Source organism: Pongo abelii, chromosome 1 (assembly GCF_028885655.2).
Source record: "Pongo abelii isolate AG06213 chromosome 1, NHGRI_mPonAbe1-v2.0_pri, whole genome shotgun sequence".
Lineage (NCBI taxonomy): Eukaryota > Metazoa > Chordata > Mammalia > Primates > Hominidae > Pongo > Pongo abelii.
Genome location: NC_071985.2, coordinates 170290859 through 170312273, shown reverse-complemented (window position 1 = coordinate 170312273; position 21415 = coordinate 170290859). Strand labels below are relative to the sequence as shown.

Here is a 21415-nt window from a genome sequence, read left to right as displayed (position 1 = left end):
GTTTTGATTGCAACCCATCACATGCAGTCACATGTAGAATTTTTCACTTGTGAAAAATGCTGTGCTCTAAAAGTTTTAGATTTTGGATTAGGAATGCTCAACCTGTAGTAATTTTGAAACTTTGTTGCGGATAAAATAGACACCTCAATTCTTAATAAAATAAAAATGGCTTAGCCACCTCATGCTGTTAAGTGTTTTTTTTACAGGAATACTGTTACAATGATAAAATATGTTAATGTTTTAGAAAAGTTAAATATACTTCAATCATGTTTTAATACAAGGGTATCTATAAAATGCTTAGGGTTACACTGATAACCACCTAGTGTTTGTAGTATGTAATAATAGTTACCAAATATTCATGTGTTTTTGTTTGGCCTTGTAAAGAAAGACCAATATCCATAATTATAGCCATATGAAAAGAAAAGGTCTAAATTTTCAGAGAAGTATATGAGGTTTGCAGGTACTATGTTTGTTTTTCAAGTAGGAAGTCTTGAAAAACATTTGCTGTGTTAAATAGTTCTAATTAAGCCTAAGGATGTACCTAAACAAGTAATCATTAAATAAATGTATGAATTTACCTTTTGTGCTTTTATTGACACAGTCAGCCTAGATATTTGTTACATATAATTAATTAAGCAAACATTACAGTGTTCCTTGTTATAGAAATGGTTTGTGTAATTTGAAGTAGTTCTTAAAATTTTTATCATTCATGTTTAAGACTCCTAAAGGGAGAACTTGTATTTGTATAATTTTGATAGACTATGAGATTAGGAATTAAGTGAGACCAGACTCTATCAATGAATTCTTCCCCCTCTGTCTTCATTAGTGTTTTTAAAGGTTTTGTTTTCTATTTATTTTCTCTTTTTCTTATTCTGTGTTGTTTTCCTTTGTAATTGCATCTATTTTTATGGCTTTAAGTACTTAGGACTATGTACTCTATACTAGGACTTTTAAAAATACATTTTTAGAGCCGAGCACGGTGGCTCATGCCTATAATCCCAGCACTTTGACAGGCTGAGGTCGGGGGATCACTTGAGCCCAGCAGTTTAAGACTAGCCTGGGCAGCATGGTGAAACCCCGTCACTACAAAAAATACAAAATTTAGTTGAGCATGGTGGTGACATGCCTGTAGTCCCAGCTACTCGGGAGGCTGGGGTGGGAGGATCACTTGAGCCCTGAAGGCGGAGTTGCAGTGAGCTGATATTGTGCCACTGCACTCCAGCCTGGGCAACAGAGTGAGACTCTGTCTCAAAAAACATTTCTAACCCTACCTGAGTCAATATGTGATAACTTATATTTTCTGCCACCTTTCAAATATCTCCACTTACGTATTCTACAAACACTTCCAATTCAGCATGTTTAAAAGTACACTTACTGTTTCCCTTGGTCCCACCCCTTTTTCTTTCTATTTTCTCTTGACTAATAGTGGCATGTCCACATATGTACTCAAGTAGTAAGTAGAACCCACTTATTCTTGACTGCACTTTCATTGCTTGTATTATATTTAGTCAGTCAACACTTAAGAAAATGTTCCTGAAATCTGTTCTCTCATCTTCATTCTCGTTGATTTAGATCAGACCTTTATCTCTTGCTTGGACTTTAGCTTGATTTCCCTACCTGTCTCTCTCTTTTTTTTTTTTAATTTAATTTTTTATTTTTTTTTATTGTGCTTTAAGTTTTAGGGTACATGTGCACAATGTGCAGGTTAGTTACATACGTATACATGTGCCATGCTGGTGTGCTGCACCCAGTAACTCCTCATTTAGCATTAGGTATATCTCCTAATGCTATCCCTCCCCCCTCCCCCCACCCCACAACAGTCCCCAGAGTGTGATGTTCCCCTTCCTGTGTCCATGTGTTCTCATTGTTCAATTCCCATCTATGAGTGAGAACATGCGGTGTTTGGTTTTTTGTCCTTGCGATAGTTTACTGAGAATGATGATTTCCAATTTCATCCATGTCCCTACAGAGGACATGAACTCATCATTTTTTATGGCTGCATAGTATTCCATGGTGTATATGTGCCACATTTTCTTAATCCAGTGTATCATTGTTGGACATTTGGGTTGGTTCCAAGTCTTTGCTATTGTGAATAGTGCCACAATAAACATACGTGTGCATGTGTCTTTATAGCAGCATGATTTATAGTCCTTTGGGTATATACCCAGTAATGGGATGGCTGGGTCAAATGGTGTTTCTAGTTCTAGATCCCTGAGGAATCGCCACACCGACTTCCACAATGGTTGAACTAGTTTACAGTCCCACCAACAGGGTAAAAGTGTTCCTGTTTCTCCACATCCTCTCCAGCACCTGTTGTTTCCTGACTTTTTAATGATTACCATTCTAACTGGTGTGAGATGGTATCTCATTGTGGTTTTGATTTGCATTTCTCTGATGGCCAGTGATGATGAGCATTTTTTCATGTGTCTTTTGGCAGCATAAATGTCTTCTTTTGAGAAGTGTCTGTTCATATCCTTTGCCCACTTTTTGATGGGATTGTTTGTTTTTTTCTTGTAAATTTGTTGGAGTTCATTGTAGATTCTGGATATTAGCCCTTTGTCAGATGAATTTTCCCTTTTTGGTCCATCTGATCAAAAGAAACCGATCATGTCCCTTTATCTACAAACCAATGACTGCCCATTAACTCTAGTCTCATGTTATCTTGGCGTATGAAGTACAATGAAGTCCTTTATAATTTGTCCCGACCTACATTTCCAGCATCACCTTCTAACACTATCTTCCATACACAGTACACTAAAATATTTTCTGCCCTCAGGCCATTCCTTAGACGTGGTGTCATTATCTTTTTTCCCCATGCCTTTGTGCGTATTATTGCCTCTGCTTGGAATGCTCTTTATTATTAGAAAGCCTCTTGTTAGGTCTTATTCATTCTTCAAGAACACGCACAAAGTTTATACCTTTGGCAGTCTTTCCCAACTCTCGTTAGGCAGAATTACTTTTCCTCTGTGGTCTGTAACATTTGGAAATACTTCTATTAAATATTGTACTTGTAATTCACTTGTGATATCACCTTATAATTGTTTGTTTCTTATATATAATATCAATGATTGTTGAGGTAGCAGGCGTAGAAGTAAGGTGTCAGAATCATTTGGTTGAGATTTGCTGCTGTAATGAGCCTCTCTTACAGTTGGACTATGTCATAGACCTTACATATATATTGGAAGTGAAGGAAAAACACCAAACATTTGGGCTAGACAGTCTTTGAAGTCAGGATCTTATTTATTTTATACCTCTCTAGTGTAGAACACATCAATAAATAGCAGGTCCTCAATAAATGTGTGTTGAATGAAGATGAAGGGTAAGAATGCAATCTCTATCCCGATGAGGGAGAACTACTGTGGCATTTTTGTAGCTTTGGTTTCAATTGACTATGGGAGATAGGGGAGTTTGGTGACGAGAAGAATTTGATAGCTCAGTCTAAATTTGGAATTTAAAGGAAAGAACTGGGACAGAAGTGGCAGAATTTCCTATTCGGCTCTTCTGGGAAGATCAGAAGAGTTTCATTCAACTGACAAGGAGTATGGGTGTAAAGTATGTTTTGAATAAAACTACTTTAATTTGAATAAAATAAAATTTTGTCTATATTTGCTTCTACCAGCTCCTCCTATTTTCTCTTGAACTGTGGCACTTAGACTGTCATATCCACCATCATACCAGAACTGCTCTTTTCTCTTTCTCTCTGTTTTTTTTTTTTTTTTTTTTTTTTGAGACAGAGTTTTACCCTGTTGACCAGGCTGGAGTGCAGTGGTGTGATCATAGCTCACTGTTACCTCAAACTGCTGAGCTCAAGTGTTGCTCCTGCCTCAGCTTCCCAAGTAACTAGCATTAAAGGCATGCATCACCATCCCTGGCTAATTTTGAAATTTTTTATAGAGACGAAGGACTCGCTGTGTTGCCCAGGCTGGTCTTGAACTCCTGGCTTCAAGTGATCCTCCTGCCGCAGCCTTCCAAAATGCTGGGATTATAAGCGTGAGCTGGCCGGGCATGGTGGCTCAAGCCTGTAATCCCAGCACTTTGGGAAACCGAGGCAGGGGGATCACAAGGTCAGGAGTTCGAGACCAGCCTGGCCAATATGGTGAAACCCTATCTCTATTACAAATACAAAAATTAGCTGGATGTGGTGGCAGGTATCTGTAGTCCCAGCTACTCGGGAGGCTGAGGCAGGAGAATCCCTTGAACCCAGGAGGCGGAGGCTGCAGTGAGCCAAGATCGTGCCACTGCACTCCAGCCTGGGTGACAGAGGGAGACTCCATCTAAAAAAAAAAAAAAAAATCATGAACCGTTGTGCCCACCCCAAAACTGCTCTTACCAATAATTTAATCTTTCTAAGCCTCGCAGTAACTTCTCAGTCCTCATATCACACAATCTATCAGTAGCATTTGACACCGTTGACTCTTTCCTCTTCCTCCTTTCAACACTTTGTTTACTTGATTTCTGGACACTACTCTGTAGATTTTCCCTCTGCCTCCTTATTCACTCCTTCACAGCCTCGTTTGTTGGTTTTTCCTCATCTCCTTTATCTCTAAAAATGTCATGTTTTAGTGCTCAGCTTTTAGACTTCATCTCATCTCTTTTTCTGTCTATACTGATTTGAATTCACCAAGTCTTGTGGCTTTATAATGCAGATAGTAATCTGCATGTTGGTAACTCCCAAATTGATAGGTCCATCCTAGTCCTCTCTCTAAACTCCGGTTGCATGTCCCTGTCTACTCAACCTTTCTGTTTACCTAACAAGTATCTCAAACTGAATTCCCAATTCTCCCTCCTATATTTTGCCCTCCTCCAGTCTTCCATGTCTTTATAAATGGCAACTTTCTTACTCTGTTTGCTTAAACCAAAACCCTTCAAATCACCTGTGACTCAATTTTTTCTCTCACATCTTAAATTTAATAGTGAGTCCTTACTTTATCTTCAGATACATGAACTGATCACTTTTTTTTTTGGAGATGGAGTCTCGCTCTGTTGCCCAGGTTGGAGTGCAGTGGCGCGATCTCAGCTCACTGCAACCTCTGCCTCCCAGGTTCAAGCGATTCTTCTGCCTCAGCCTCCCAAATAGCTGGGATTACAGGTGCCTGCCACCATGCCCGGCTAATTTTTTGTATTTTTAGTAGAGACGGTGTTTCGCCATGTTGACCAGGCTGGCCTTGAAGTCCTGACCTCAAGTGATCCACCCACCTTGGCCTCCCAAAGTGCTGGGATTACAGGCGTGACCCACTGCACCTGGCCGAACTGATCACCTCTACGTGACCATTCCCTTTTTTTTTTTTTTTTGAGTTGGAGTCTAGCTCTGTCACCCAGGCTGGAGTGCAGTGGTGCGATCTCCACTCACTGCAAGCTCCACCTCTCGGGTTCATGCCATTTTCCTCCCTCAGCCTCTCGAGTAGCTGGAACTATAGGCGCCTGCCACCATGCCTGGCTAATTTTTTTGTATTTTTAGTAGAGACAGGGTTTCACTGTGTAAGCCAGGATGGTCTTGATTTCCTGACCTCGTGATCTGCCCACCTCAGCCTCCCAAAGTGCTGGGATTACAGGCGTGAGCTACCACGCCCAGCCGACCATTCCCTATTTTTACAGTTACTACCTTTGTTCAAACCACCATCATCTCTTTTTTTTCTTTCTTTCTTTTTTTTTTTTTTAATTATACTTTAAGTTTTAGGGTACATGTATGCAACATGCGGATTTGTTACATATGTATATATGTGCCATGTTGGTGTGCTGCACCGGTTAACTCATCATTTACATTAGGTATATCTCCTAATGCTATCCCTCCCCCCTCCCCCGACCCCACGACAGGCCCTGGTGTGTGATGTTCCCCACCCTGTGTCCAAATGTTCTCATTGTTCAGTTCCCACCTATGAGTGAGAACATGCGGTATTTGGTTTTCTGTCCTTGCAATAGTTTGCTCATAATGGAAAGCCACCATCATCTCTTGCTGGATAACTGCAGCAGCTTTGTAACTGTTCTCTATGCTTTAGCCCTTGCACTTGTAGCCTATTTTGGTTTTAGAGTAAAATGAAAGCAAGTTTATTAAGTAAGTAAAGGAATAAAAAAGTTGCTACTCCATAGGCAGAGCAGCCTCTTGCCTATACAGTCTATTATGAACACAGGAAACAGGCTGTTAAACTGTGAGTCAGATTAGGACATCCCTAAAAAATTCTCCAATGGCTTCCCATCACTGAAAAACTGGTCTTTACAATGGCTTTCAAGAGCTCACACAATCTGTCTTCATTCTCCCCTATAACTATAATCTTCTAATCCCGTTTTTGCTACTGTACCCCTTGTTTACTTCCCTCCAGAAGACTGGCCTCTTGTTCCTGGGACATGCTAATTATACTTCTGTCTTAAGATACTCGAACCTTTTGATCTTTTAACTTGGAATGCTTTTCCTCTAGGTATCTACCTGTATTACTTGGTTTCTTTCTTTTGGTCTTGACTCAAATATTACTTTCTCATAAGATCTTCCCTGGCCACCTTATTTTAAATTGCCTCCCCCTCAGCATTTCCTGTTCACCCTTCTCTCTTTGTTTTTTCAAAGCATGCATCACCATCTCTATTTCCTCCATTAGCATGCATGCTCAAGGAGAGTGGGAATTTTTCTGTTTTGCCTGCTGCTGAAGGTCCAGTGTCTTATAGTAGCTAGCTATCAATAAGTGTCTATTGAATACATAAATCAGGTAGGTTTTTTTTTTAAACTTTTATTTTAGGTTCAGGGGTACATGTGGTACTTGTTAGATAGGTAAACTTATATCATGGGGGTTTGTTGTACAGATTATTTCATCACCCAGGTATTAAGCCTGGTACCCAGTAGTTATTTTTTCTGCTCCTCTCTCTCCTGCCACCCTCCATCCTCAAGTAGACCCGAGTGTCTGTTGTTCCCTTCTTTGTGTTCGTGAGTTCTAATCGTTTAGCTCCTACTTTTAAGTGAGAACATGCAGTATTTGGTTTTCTGTTCCTGTGTTAGTTTGCTAAGGATAATGGCCTCCAGCTCCAACTGTGTTGCCACAAAAGACATGATCTCATTCTTTTTTATGGCTGCATAGTATTCCATGGTGTATATGTACCACATTTTCTTTAATCTGTGAGATGGGCACTTAGGTTGATTCTGTGTCTTTGCTATTGTGAATAGTGCTGCAGTGAACATTCGTGTGCATGTGTCTTTATGGTAGAATGATTTACATTTTCCTGGGTATATCCCCAGTAATGATTGCTAGGTCAAATGGTAGTTTTGTTTTTAGCTCTTTGAGGAATTGTTATACTGCTTTCTACAATGGTTAAACTAATTTACACTCCCACCAGTGGTATATGAGCATTCCCTTTTCTCCACAACCTCACCAGCATCTGTTACCTTTTGACTTTTTAATAATAGCCATTCTGATTGGTGTGAGATGGTATCTCATTGTGCTTTTGATTTGCATTTCTCTAATGATCAGTGGTATTGAGCTTTTTTTTAATACGCTTATTGGCTACATGTATACCTTCTTTTGAAAAGTGTCTTTTCATGTCCTTTGCCCACATTTTAACGGGGTTGTTTTTCTCTTGTAAATTTGTTTAAGTTCCTTACAGATGCTGGATATTAGACTTTTGTCAGATGTATAGTTTGCAAATATTTTCTCACATTCAATAGGTTATCTGTTTACTATTTTGATAGTTTCTTTTGCTGTGCAGAAACTCTTAAGTTTAATTAGATCCCATTTGTCAGTTTTGGCTTTTGTTGCGATTGTTTTTGGTGTCTTTGTCATGAAATCTTTGCCTGTTCCTATGTCCACGATGGTATTGCCTAGGTTGTCTTCTAGGGTTTTTGTAGTTTTGAGTTTTACATTTAAGTCTTTAATCCATCTTGAGTTGATTTTTGTATATGGTGTAAGGAAGTTGTCCAGTTTCAGTCTTCTGTGTATGGCTAGCCAGTTATCCTAGTGGTATTTTTAACTTACTGAGACATTTCTGGTGATGCCAGAGATGAGATAGCTGGCTGTCCATTGCGGGGTGGAGGATAAATTTGGGTAAAAATATTTCTGAAAATCGCTTTTATATAAAATTTAATACATATTCATTATGTTTTTCTCAGTTTACAATTCTGATGTAATTGATAAACAGAGTGCTTCCATGACTTCTGATAATGCAGATGACAAAGCTGTTATTATTCTAGTTCCTGTTAGACTTGGTGGAGAAAGAACCAACACCGACTACTTAGAATTTGTGAAGGTATGAAATAAGTGCTGAATTTTTTTAAGGCAATACTAGCTAATATGAAAAATATAGAAGGTTTGCAATTTTTTTCTGTTAAATGAGTAGTGATGATTTTGCAGTTGTACGATGTACGTTGTAAAGTTTGACATTAGAGATTTTAAATTTCGGTATTATAAGACCAATGTGAGTTGAAGAGCACGGTATTCTATAACAAAATGAAAAGGCTTTTAATCTTTGTAGCTAATCAGGGAGACACAGATGTAGCAATAATCATAACCTGTAATATAGTTACAGTTTCATTATTCTTATTTGTAATTTTAAGTATATATCTTTATTCATAAAACTGGCATTAAACTATATCACATTAATTATTGAAAAAACTCTCTATTACTGCTATGTTATCTCATAATATGTTTCCTGTGACACCATGATGTGAATAAGAGATGAGATTATTTATATAGCTAGAAATAATGAAGATATGAAGATAGTATTTGGAGGAATTCCAACTTTGTTTTTTTCATCTTAGCCAGTTAAAAATTGGTTCTTTCTTGGAGCACATTGTTTGGTTTCTTGCACCAAAAGAACCTGTATAGTTATGGTATCTTGTTTTGGGCACCAAGACATTCACGTACGATAAAATACCTTGGAAATAGTTTCTGATTAAGGCAAAAGTTTTTAGTTTATTTTCATAGTTTCAATAAAATTCTTCATTTTTTAGTAGTCTCTTTTTGCAGCAATAGTTGGAATTCTTCTTTAAATGGAGTGTTATGGGATATAGTAATGTTGAAATAAAGTCTGAATCTGTCTTTTATGATTAATAACAATTTGTTCCCTCCATGAGGCATTAATCCCATATTATAGTCTCTATATATTTAGTTGGAACATCTATTCTCAGGGTAGATTGTGCTAATTCTAGAAATCTAGAGCAGTTGTTTTTAACATATGATACATGGAAGTTTTTTAGCTGGTATACTGGCTTTTCTTAATAGTTACTAAAATTTTGGAAGCACATTTGTTACTAAGAGTAACAATACTGTAATATATCAATGACATATTAATCTTCCAAATAAAGGTAAGGTTTTGATGTCTGACATGTATCTTTAGTAGGATTATTGATGCAGTATGAGAAGCTGTGAACCACTTCATCTAGAGAATCTGTTGAGGGTTTTGAGACTTCTGACATGTTGTCATCTCTAGGTGGGTTTTAATCAAATCTGAACTGGATTCTTGTTTGCCTTCTCTGCTACCATGAGAAGATTAGAAACTGATGCAGTCTTGGAACTGATTCCTTTAGCCACAGCTTCATTCCTGGTGGAATGGGTTGCAAATGGCTTCAGGCATGTTTCATCTGGCTGAGGACTTTGCTATTTGGTGGTATTGATAGTATTCATTAGATTGTCTCACTGCCTAATGCTCTTGAGTGATTCATGGTTAATAGCTTAACCATGGTTTGTAGTGAAATGTAGCATCCTGCTACATTGTATGAGGAGAAGGAAATTTGGTGTGTGTTTTATTGTTCCTTACCACAGGAGGTTTATTTATTTATATTAATTTTTTTAAGGACCTGGAATGAGGAAAATCCAGTATGTTCTTTTTCTTCAGCAAGACAAATTAGGACTTTTCTTTTTGTAGTGAAACGAACTACGGTTAAGCTGTTAAAGTGAAGCCTCAGTATCTAACATATAGGAGTTACTCAATACATATTTGTTAACCCTAATTTGTATAATACTTTTCAATGTAAATTTATCTCATTTTGTCCTCACAGTAGCTAGGAACTGGATTGTCTTTATGAAACAGAAAAGACATAGAGAAGTTAAGTGATATATCCAAATTCAGATAGCAAACTGGTAGCAGAGACTAGACTTTTCTTGACTAAGTTTGTTTTTCATATTTTTCTCTAAAACATGAACTTTTTGAAAGGTAACATTTTCTTGAGCTTCTACTAACTTGATTTACACCGTAGTCCACTACAGTGGGAGAGCAGTGACTATTGAAACATTTTGATTTTCCAGTTAGGTAAAAATGGCTGAAATGGTTAAGTGGAGTAGGTTATATGATAGGTATTATGTTTGGCCAGAGGGGATAGTTGAGTCAAACCCCAATGAGAGCATGTAAAGAGGTATTCACTTAGAAGTGAAAAGGTAGTGTGTTCATTAGCCCTAAAAGAAAAATAATTTTTTCCTTTTTTTCATGTATGGTCAGCCGTTGTATTTTTTCCTGCCAAACCAATGTACATTGGTGAGTCTAAAATGTACTGTTCAGTTCTGTTTTTCAAATTTATTAAACAAGATATTTCAGAGATAGTGCCAACATAGCATCCTGCTACATTGTATGAGAAGAAGGAAATTTGTTGTGTGCTTTATTAGTCCTTACCACAGGAGGTTTATTTATTTATGTATGTATGTATTTTTAAGGACCTGGAATGAGGAAAATCCAATATGTTCTTTTTCTTCAGTGAGACAAATTAGGACTTTTCTTTTTGACTGATTACTTCAGTCTTATTTATTGCTTCATGGATACAGCTCAATAAATTTTCACCACTAGAAAAATAACTGTGAAGAAGCTCTTTTAGGAACTGAAAAGTGTTTCAATCCAAAGATACAGCCTCTTATATGTAATGGCATTCTAGCTCCTAATCTGCTTCTAAGCGTTTATTACTAAACTTGCTCTAATGCGTTGCAAGGGAAATACAGATGTCAAGAACCAAAGTCTTTGTTCCATTACTTAGAAACATTCATTTTCTGAGGAGAGTCAGTGACAATCCTTGCTATATATTTTTTTCTTTCTTTTCTCAGTTGTAAGAGACATAGAACTTTCACTGCCTCACAGGTCTCTATGATATAAACATTGCATTTCAACTGATCAGACTGCCTCAAAGTAAGGCACTCTCTAATTGTATTAAGGGTTTTTATTTAGGGGGAAAACAGTAGAATTCTTAATTGATAAGTAACTTTATTACTATTTAGTGAGATTTTTGATACAATTTTATCTTTATTTTTAGTTAGCTGTAAGATTTTAACCTGATATGCTTTCTCTGTTTTATTTAATTTTTTCAGTTGCAGCTCTCCATTTCAGAAAAAACTTCATGATATTTTTACAATACTAAGAATATACAAGGTTGTTCTTTAGAGGGTGTCCGAGTCCATTTTTTGCTGCTGTAACAGAATACTGGAGACTGAGTAATTTATAGAGAACAGAAATTTATTTTCTCACAGTTCTGGAGGATGGGAAATCTAAGATCAAGGCACTGGCATCTGATGAGGGTCTCCTTGCTGCACTCTCACATGGTGGAAGGCAGAAGGGCCAAAAAAGGGTGAACTCTGTCCTCACGTGGCAGAGGAGCAGGAGAGAGAAACCACTCCTGCAAGTCCTTTTTATAGCAACATTGAGATTTTTGATACAATTTTATCTTTATTTTTAGTTAGCTCTAAGATTTTAACCTGATAGTCATGCAAGCTCTGCCCTCATGACCTAAACACCTCCCCAAAGGCTCCAGCTTTCAACACGACATTGGGGATTGAGTTCCCACACATGAATTTTGGAGGGAATAAAAATGTTCAAACTATAGTGGAGGGTTACTTATAACAGTGAGAACTTGGAATGACTTAAATATTTATAGTGGAAGTTTCAAAGCACATTTTGTTGTCATAAAATAGAATATTTTTCAGCTACTACATATTATTAATATAGAGCTCTATTGATAGGAAAAGATATTCATGACATAATGAGCAACAAAAGGTTACAATGGCATGTGTTGTGAGATTTCACATATATAAAATTGTATTTGTAAATCTGTGTGTGTATGTATGTAATGTAGACAGATGTTAAGAAGGTGTTCCCCCAAATATTAATAATGATGAGCTCTGGGTGTTGGAATTTGGGAAAAGTTTTACTTTTTTCTGTATTTCCTGTATGTGTGTGTGTTCTGTATGGTTTGGTTACTTGTTAAAGGAAAAAGAACGTTTGTCCATATATTTATTTTTATATCTTAGAGATTTCAAAACATCCTCTCATTTAAGAGAAGGGAAGCTTAACTATTGTTTAATAGTTTTGGGATTTTATAACCTATACTTTATCATTATTAGTGTTTTATAGGATATATCAAAATTATTGCAGGAACTGTTGTTAAGACATTAGTTGATTCCACTAGACATTTTAAAGTTACTCAATTGAACGTGTTTTTAAAAAGATATAGAGTTGATTTGGCCTAACTTAAATAGAGTTTTGCTTAGAATAGATTGCTTAGTAGATTGTATTAAATAATTTATTGTGGCATTCCTGATATTTTATGATTAGTAAAATAAATTGGCTTTAAATGCAATAATAATTATTATTTTCCTTGGATTAAGTTATTTTCATTACTCTTTATTTCAAATGAAGTAGCATAAAAAATTTGAGTGAATGCCATTGATTAGAAAATGGCTTTCAATTCGTGATTCTAAGACTCAAGGTTCAATGAAAACAGCAGTAAGGACTAAGAACTATCTTTAGCATTTCAAAAAGCCTGATGAAAATTTTACGTTGATCACAGTGAAGCTGCACCAGCTAACTGGAAGGCTAAGTGTATTGGCTTTGGCAGGAATTTTATTGCCTTACGGTGGTAAAATTGATTATCTCTATATGTAGTAGTTGTTTAATGTTGTTGAGCAACACGCTGATCAAAATATTTGATTTGTCATGTTAATGTTGAGTGATTTAAAGAAAAGGAAGGCAGTTTGGAAGACAAGTGGATTTCAGAACCTGGGTGCAAATGTAATATAAATGATAACTGGTAGTGGTAAATTTGGGAGCTACTAATATTAGTAATAGAAATTTGTTTGCTTTGAATAATTACCACTTGCCTCTTGACTAAATCTGTATTAATTTTTTTTGGCAGGGTATTTTAAGCCTGGAATATTGTGTGGGTATTATTGGTGGCAAACCTAAACAGTCATATTACTTTGCTGGATTTCAAGGTTAGTGATTTAGTAAAATATATTTCTTCATTGTTTTCTTTTAAAAGTCAGAAAGTTAATATGAGATCATCTGGAAACAGGATGATTAACAGAGCAAAACGAGTACCTTATACATTCATCAGTCCTACAGTCCTACGATAGCCACTCATTTGTCATTTGGTCCACAACATAATTAGATTCTGTAAAATGTATGTTTAATTTCTGTTATTGCATAAACAAGGCATAATTTATTGGTTGCACTAAACTTCAGAAGACATTGCTGCCACATTGTGGCAGTTGCTATTTACATATTAACTTTTTACCAGTTTTAGTGGTGCATGTTGATGATAAAATGACAAGCAATATGTTCTTCCTGTCAAGATAAAGAAGTACAATACATTTTTCATATGCAAACTGTAGAATATAATTGTGTGTTTGTGAAAGTAATTTTATCACCAAAAATTAAATGACAGTCTCATCACTTTATAAAAATTCTGCTTATACAAGCATATTTGATTATGCAGAAGTTAATCTATCCTGTGCAAACCTATGTTTCAGTCAATGAATATCAGTCTGGCAAGCTGTTACTCCCAGATTTTTTTCAGCTGTTCTACATAGAAATTGGATTGTAAGCAGTGTAATAATAAGGTGTTTTTTGAATTACTTGTCTTCTGTTTTGTCCTTGTAGATGACAGTTTGATTTACATGGATCCTCATTACTGCCAATCTTTTGTAGATGTCAGCATAAAGGATTTCCCTCTTGAGGTACTGTGGATAAAGAGCTGATACTGTTTTCTTACCATATGAAGTAAACTAATTATTTAGAGATGTGCTAGGTAGCTATGCTTTTACAGTATTATAACTACTGGTTAATAATCAATATTTTACTGATTTATAGAACCATAATTAACACAGTGGTCAAAGGTTAAGTACTTTGTTGCTGAATTTTAATTTATGATATACTTTCTTCTTCATTTATCTTTGTCTCTAACTTGTTAGAAACCCTGGCCATACTAAAATAAATGATCAAGTCTCCAAGTAATTTTGTATAGAGACAGCTAAACAGTACTGAAGAATTTAAAATGTTAGGCCTGTTTAAAAAAAAGAAAAATAGAAGGGGATAGACGGGTTAGAGTAATAAAGCGACTTAATGAGGTTATCTGCTAAATTATTTTGCTTTGAGTACAGTAATTAAATCTTAGCCTTTAGTTAAGTTTTCAAGAGCTTAGTTGGGTTTCTAATTTTTTTTTTTTAGCTTTTATTTCTTAACCTCTTCTTTTCCTTTATACAGGTCGTTTTGTGATCCAGTATTTTAATTCAGAAAAATTTGAGAATACATAAATGAAACATGTAATTATTACATGGTTTTGATCGTTTTCCCAGTTGGTGCTTTTACAGACTAAAGTAATTTTACAGAATAAAATAATTTAAATCACTTGAGTGTCGTGGATCACTAATTTTCAAGGACTTGATGAATTGCAAATGTAGTTGAATACTTTGTTTTAGTAATTGCTTGCTAGCTAATATTAACACCTAATAGTATTTAAGAGATAGAATATGAAAATAGATAAACCACAAGGTTAAAATCTGGTTCAGAAAGATATGTTATAAAACATTTTGGCATCCTTTGTAAACTATTACGTCAGTTAAAGTATAAGCGTGTGGAGGCCAGAGGTCAGGTCTATTTTGTCTTTCATAGTATCTTGCACCTTAATAAATATTTGCTAGTTGACTGATTGGTACTGGGGAAGGCACTACAGAATAATTGTACCATGTGAACTACATCGTAATTCTCTTTCTGCCTTGTGGTCTTATAGCACTGATTCTTGTGTCCAAGTTACATTTCCAGTAGATCAGTGCCAAATTGACTCCTTATAAACAGTAGATACTTGAGATTTAGATGGAAAATTGTTCTTAGTATTTTAGTGTTACCTAAATAAGCAAATTAAAAGATTATTGGTCTGATTATTTTGGCCAGTAGAGAGAAATTATCCATCTGATATTTTGAGAGACTGCAAAGATACCAAGTGAATGAATATCCTGGCTATGTGTATACAATCAAAATTAGAAAGGCTTCAACTCATTATTGGGAGACTGTTGCAACACTCCAAGAGGGAGTTATTAATAATAAAGGTTTGAAGTAGGCTGGTGATAGTGAAAATCGAAAGGAATAATTGATTTTAAGATTTTACTGTGTAAGGTAAAATTTGTTAAAATTGACTTCTTAAATGCACAGAAACATTTCTTATATAGTGGGACATTTATAGACTGGGTTTATAGATGTTATATTTTTGAGATTCTGGTAGAATATCTTAATCTGTGTGGAAAATTCCTGTTAAAAATTTTTATTTTTCTGCAATGAAGGGATTTATTTTAGTTAGTAGCATCACTTGTTTTCCTATGAAAGTATAATATAAAAATTATATCAAGTTGTAGAGGAATAAAATTTCACTTTTTGCTTTTTATCATCTTTTAAGTTTATAATACACCAATTAAAGGTGTTTTAACTACCCTGTATTACTAACCATCCTTGCTTTGCTATACTGCTTGTATATTTGTAGCTAGTGAAATTATGTAGTTGATTAATGTAAAAAATTATATGCATATTCTAAAACCACCCTTATACTTCAATTATTAAAGTCGTTTTTATAGGGAACTTTTTGGATCAGTATTTTTTTTGGTTAATAGATGGAGATATTGAAACCTTAAATCATCCATTGATTCCACATAAATAATTGCTGGTAGTCCTCTGATATTTTGAGTGCCCTAAATCTAATAGATTGTGAAATTTTAAGAAAGTGGGATGATATGAGAATATTTGAGATTAAAGAAGAGATTTAAACAGATTGTATCTTTTGCTGTTCTTACAGTGTTGAATTTCTACATTTCTAGAATTGAACTCTTAACATTTTGAAACCAAATCAGACTAACTCATTTCTTTCTTTTTTAATGAGCTCTTTCTAGGTGCAAGGGACTTTCCTAAGCCCTTTAGAGTCCTCTGTTGAACTCTTTTCTTCTCTGTGGTTCCAAGCGTTTTGATTATATACATTTCTATTAATGTTTAATTCTTGTGACATTTTCTTCTGAAATAAATTAGTATATCCTATTGAATTTCTATACTAACTTTTAAGAGACTCTTCCTCATTTTTAGCTATCTTCACTGAGTTTTTAACACATTGCGAAGTGAACGTCAGTAGTTATATTTGGATCCTAAGTCTAGTAGTGAAGATATGCCAGGGATATCTTTGGTTAGGACTGAGGAATGGAGCACATGGTTCAGTGTGAGGGCACATTATAATGTAGAAACTCACACTGTAATTTTCAAACAGAAAATGAAGTTCAGAGGAGCAGCATGAACAACCTTAAACAAAAGTCATCAAAGAACAACTTGAAATTAGAAGGGAGTGAGAAGAGGCCTCAAATGGGCTTTGGCAGTGAGGGTATGTAAGAAAAGCTTTATTAATAGACATGTTAGTTTGTTCTGATTACTGGGTCCCCAGTTCCAAATGTCAGATTTTAGGAGGTTCATACAGTGATAACTGTTTTAATCTACCTTAGGAAATTCAGAAATAGTGGCAGTAAAGCTATTAGAATTACGTGATGTGGGCATCTAGATTGGATGAGTGAATTCATCAGTGAAAGATAATACCCTTTATGAATTACACATGTGAACTGCAATTAGTAGTAGGTTTTTTTTTTGTGTTGTCTTTTGGGTGGAGAATAGGGTCTTGCTCTGTTACCACTCTGGTTGGAGTGTAGTGTGTAATCACAGCCCACTGTAGCCTTGACCTCCTGGGCTTTAGCGATCTCCCCACCTTAGCCACTCAAGTAGTTGGGACCACAGGTGCGTGCCACCATACCCGGTTAATTATCAGTAGGTACTTTTTAGTAAGGGTATTTTCTAATTAACTGTCTTAGGAAGCTTCATCTGAATCACCAAAATAGCATAGCTGTACTTATAAGCATATGTTTCAGTATTGTTTTTGTATGTTTAGGTAATTAGACTTCACTATTCTAAACAATAAGCCTAGAATAGTGCCTGTCATTTTGTAGGTGCCTAATAACTATTAAGGCAATTGGTAAATAATGTATCAAAAAATGAAATAAATGGGAATTGATTCTCTCTGGCCAGTATTTCCAGAAACAGTGTTACAGAAGTGTATCTAGTGAATACTCCTTAAAGTGCGTTTGTCAAGTAGATGCTACTCCTCTTACCAATCATTAGAATTTTAAAAATTAAAAAAAATCTTAAATGCATAGCTCAAAAATTATCACGAAGTGACATAGCCCTGAATTAGGAAAATATTTGAAAGTTTAACTTGTTCTGCAATAGACAACAATTGTGAATTGTAAATTCATGTTGGTTGGCCTTTGAATCTTCTTGGGTGAACAAAATGATATGAATGGCCGGGCATGATCGCTCCCACCTGTAATCCCTCCACTTTGGGAGGCCAAGGCGGGTGGATCACCTGAGGTCAGGAGTTTGAGACCAGCCTGGCCAACATGGTGAAACTCTGTCTCTACTACAAATGCAAAAAAATTAGCCAGGCGTGGTGGTGCACGCCTGTAATCCCAGCTATTTGAGAGGCTGAGGCAGGGGAATTGCTTGAACCTGGGAGGCGGAGGTTCCAGTGAGCAGAGATCGCACCACTGCACTCCAGCCTGGGCGACAAGAGTGAACCTTCATCTCAAAAAAAAAAAAAAAAAAAAAAGTTTAAATGATATAAAATGCCTCTCTGTTGTATGAGTCCTAGTGCTCATGCAGCAATACCCAATATCAGTTTAAGTGATCAGAGATTTATATCTGTGTTTTTGTGAATATTTTAAAAGTTCTTTGTAGATATTAAAACAACCATGAATAACAATTTAGTGTTTGTTATTATCTGTGATGGTTGTAGTCAATACAGTGAGATAGTAATAAGACTATTCTGGTTTAGTATTATTGGTTCCTACATGAAAAGCCTTTTAAAATTAAACAATTTTTATTTTCTAGAGACGGAGTTTTGTTCTGTCACCCAGGCTGGAGTGCAGTGGCACCACCATAGCTCACTGGCGCCTCAAACTCCTGGGCTTATGCGATTCTCCCACCTAAGCCTCCCAAGTAGCTGGGACTATAGGTGAACGCCACCACACCTGGCCATTTAAAAATTTTTTTTAGAGGTGGGGTCTTGCCATGATGCACAAGCTGGTCTCAAACCTCAGCCCTCAAGCAATCCTCCCACCTCAGCCTCCTGAATTTCTGGGCACAGGCATGAGCCTGTCTCAAGTTCTTACATGAAAACTTTTACCAGTGCTTTAGTATAATATGGGATACCCTTTGTAGATGAGTTCAAAAATATATTATTAGACCATGTAAAAGATTTTGGCCCTCCTTCTTATCCCCGACTGGTAAAAAAGTTAAGAAACATTCCTTATTATTGTCTTTGGAATGAGCTGGGCAAATGGTTATTTGTAGATACCATGTATATAGAATAATTTCTTATAAATATGACTTAGAACTGTGCTATATACCCTAATATACTCATATTCCTGTAAATTGTTAACTAACAAGTTTGTTTAACTTTTCTGTGCTTTTCTAGTTCTGTTTTAAATATTTCTTTGCTAACATAACAGGTAGATGAATGTTAGAAAAAGTCCAGCTAAGATTATACTTGTATTGACTAGTGCCATGGAGGTTCCAGTTTAGCTAAGTTGAATCTCAGTACATAAAGTAAGTTAGCTAAGCATTTTGCAGAAGTCATAGTTTTGAAAACTCGTGTTTTGTCCTATATTAAGTGACATATTGTTGGATTTGAATCTAATATGCAGTTGAACTTTTCATTGGAAAAAAAAGCAGCTTGAATGTGTATATTTTGCATATCTTTTGGTGATGATACGGGATACAAATTGGGTCACTAGGATGTACAGGGAGAGAAAGAGTGATTTTAATTGATTTCACCATGAACATAACAAATTTGACAACTTATTTTTTCCACACTTTAATAGATAGTGTAAAGTTAAAAATCCCTTAGTTTTAGGCATTGAATGTAGGGAAACTATAATTTTATGAGCTCAAATCCAGCTCCCCTCTCCTCCCCTCCCATTAATGGAGATGAGTCTTGCCCTCTTGCCCAGGCTGAAGCGTAGTGGCACGATCATATCTTACTGCAGCTTCAAAACTTCCGGGCTCAAGCAGTCCTCCTGCCTCAGGCTCCTGAATAGCTGGGATTGTACATGGGAGCCACAGCACCCAGCTCCTAGATTATTTCTTAATTGAGCTTGTTCTTTAATTCAAAAATTTCCCACACTTACCTCCCATCTGCCCAGTTATCTCCCTTTCCCACAGACTTGTTAATTTTTGTATATCCTTAGTTTATTTATATAAATATGAATATATAGTCTTATGTTGTTTTTAACACAAACATTTTTTCTACATACAGGAAAAGACTTGGTCACTTCAGTGATTTTTAAGGACAGGCTAAGCATTTAAGCATTAAAAAAAAATTTTAAACACAGTACTAAGGTGTGATTGTGAAGAACAAAAAGATTGCAGTGATTACTTTTATGTTCTGCCCTTTTCTACTTTTGTATTCCCTAAAGATGCCAAACTCTACTAACAGCCAAATCCATTAGCAAGACAGTAGAGAAACTAGGGCAGCCTCCCCAGCCCATTTATATCTGTGGCACTGTGTCTGTTGGAGAAAAGTGAACTAAAGAGACAAAAGGACTGATGAGAAAGAGGGCAGGGACCATAATGGAATGGTTTCACCTGTTCCAGCCTGTTCCCTGAGAAGAAACAAGAATTAAAGCACACTCAAAGAGAAAGTTGAAGAATACGCAGTTATGTACTAATTGTGTGAATTGCTAAAACCCTCAAGTTGACCTCTTTTTATGTCAATATAGAACATTTACCTGAATCTGTGTATTTGTTTAATAAGTCTCGATATCCTTGTTAAAAGGTTTATAAACATTAACCCAACAAAACAGACTTAACTGCATTTTATCTCCAACAAAACAGACTTAACTGCATTTTAATAGAAATGGCTAACTTGATTCTAAGCCTCATACTTTTTTCGTGTCTTTTTCATGTTTTCAAGTGTTAGAAATGCATACCACTTTTGACACACTTCCTTTCTTTGCAGAATGGCACTAATATCACAAAAGGTTGAAATTTGGTGAATTAAATATATAAAAATGTTGGCTCTTATATTTTACAGTTTTGCAGAGTGGGGAGGACCATCTGCATAGGATGAACTAAAACACAATTTGAAAATCATGTTTATAGTGATGGGAAAAAGCTAGATAGAAAATTTTAAATAATAGTTTTATATATACTTGTCTATCAAAGATAAATTAATCCTAAAGAACTTTAAAAATTACAGACATTCCACTGCCCTTCTCCCAAAAAGATGTCTTTTCGAAAAATGGATCCCAGCTGTACAATAGGATTTTACTGTCGAAATGTTCAGGACTTCGAACGAGCTTCTGAAGAAATCACCAAGGTATCTTTATTTAAAATATTATATTTGTAAATGACCTAATTTTATTAGAGGCAGACTGTCAGAACGCAAAAACCTGTAAATTATGATATTTTTATAAAATTTCCTCTTGAATGTTAATATTATTAGGAGTATTGTGAACTGAAAAATAAAGCTATTTGAGGAATCTTAGCGTTTGAGGCAAATGAAATAAACTAATGACCAGTTGAAAGTATTGATTGGTCCACTAGGTGGCACTGTTGAAATAAAAATCCTTTTGCAAACTCTAGAACGGTGCAAGCAATTAGGTTATATTCTATTTGAAGAAGATTTTAAAAGGGCAATCCCTTAGGGGTAGGAAAAAAATTAATGAAGTATTTGATCAAGCCAAATTGTGCATTATTTCTTGTTAGTCCAAGTGCTTCTTTGATTTTTTTAAAAAGAGAAATGGTATTTTTGGATTTCTCGGAACTGCTTTATCAAATGAGCTGTGTTTTTACCTTCCAATAAGCTTGTCTGATCTGATCTGTTCTACTTATAGGATCTTTGAAAGAGGTTTATTTAACTTCTTCTCATTACATTTATACTTCTACATTTTTTTGGTCCTTGAGTACTGCTAAAACATTTATGGAACCTTAATATCTGTCTCTATTTAGTACTTCAGAAAATAAAAAAAGACTGCTTTTTAAAGAAATACACATAGTTTGATAGCTGTTTATTTGTATCAGTAGTTGGGCTATCATTTTATGGTATGTAAGGCCAATACTTGTCATTTTTGGGAATTTTTTTTTTTTTTTTTTTTTTTTTTGAGACTAG

General features: G+C 35.6%; 1 protein-coding gene across 4 annotated transcripts in view; it reads left to right on the top strand.

Moving 5' to 3' along the window:
• Nucleotides 1-21415, top strand: part of ATG4C (autophagy related 4C cysteine peptidase) — an 84265-nt gene that overhangs the window by 39694 nt on the left and 23156 nt on the right. For 3 of the 4 annotated variants that reach the window (XM_063712045.1, XM_002810744.6, XM_063712044.1), the window contains 4 exons: nt 8087-8223; nt 13085-13163; nt 13831-13907; nt 20504-20623. In XM_063712045.1, the coding sequence (XP_063568115.1) occupies nt 8087-8223; nt 13085-13163; nt 13831-13907; nt 20504-20623 (413 nt within the window). Of the gene's footprint in view, nt 1-8086; nt 8224-13084; nt 13164-13830; nt 13908-16471; nt 16583-20503; nt 20624-21415 lie in introns of those variants that run through there. The other variant, XR_008514440.2, reaches the window with a different exon arrangement.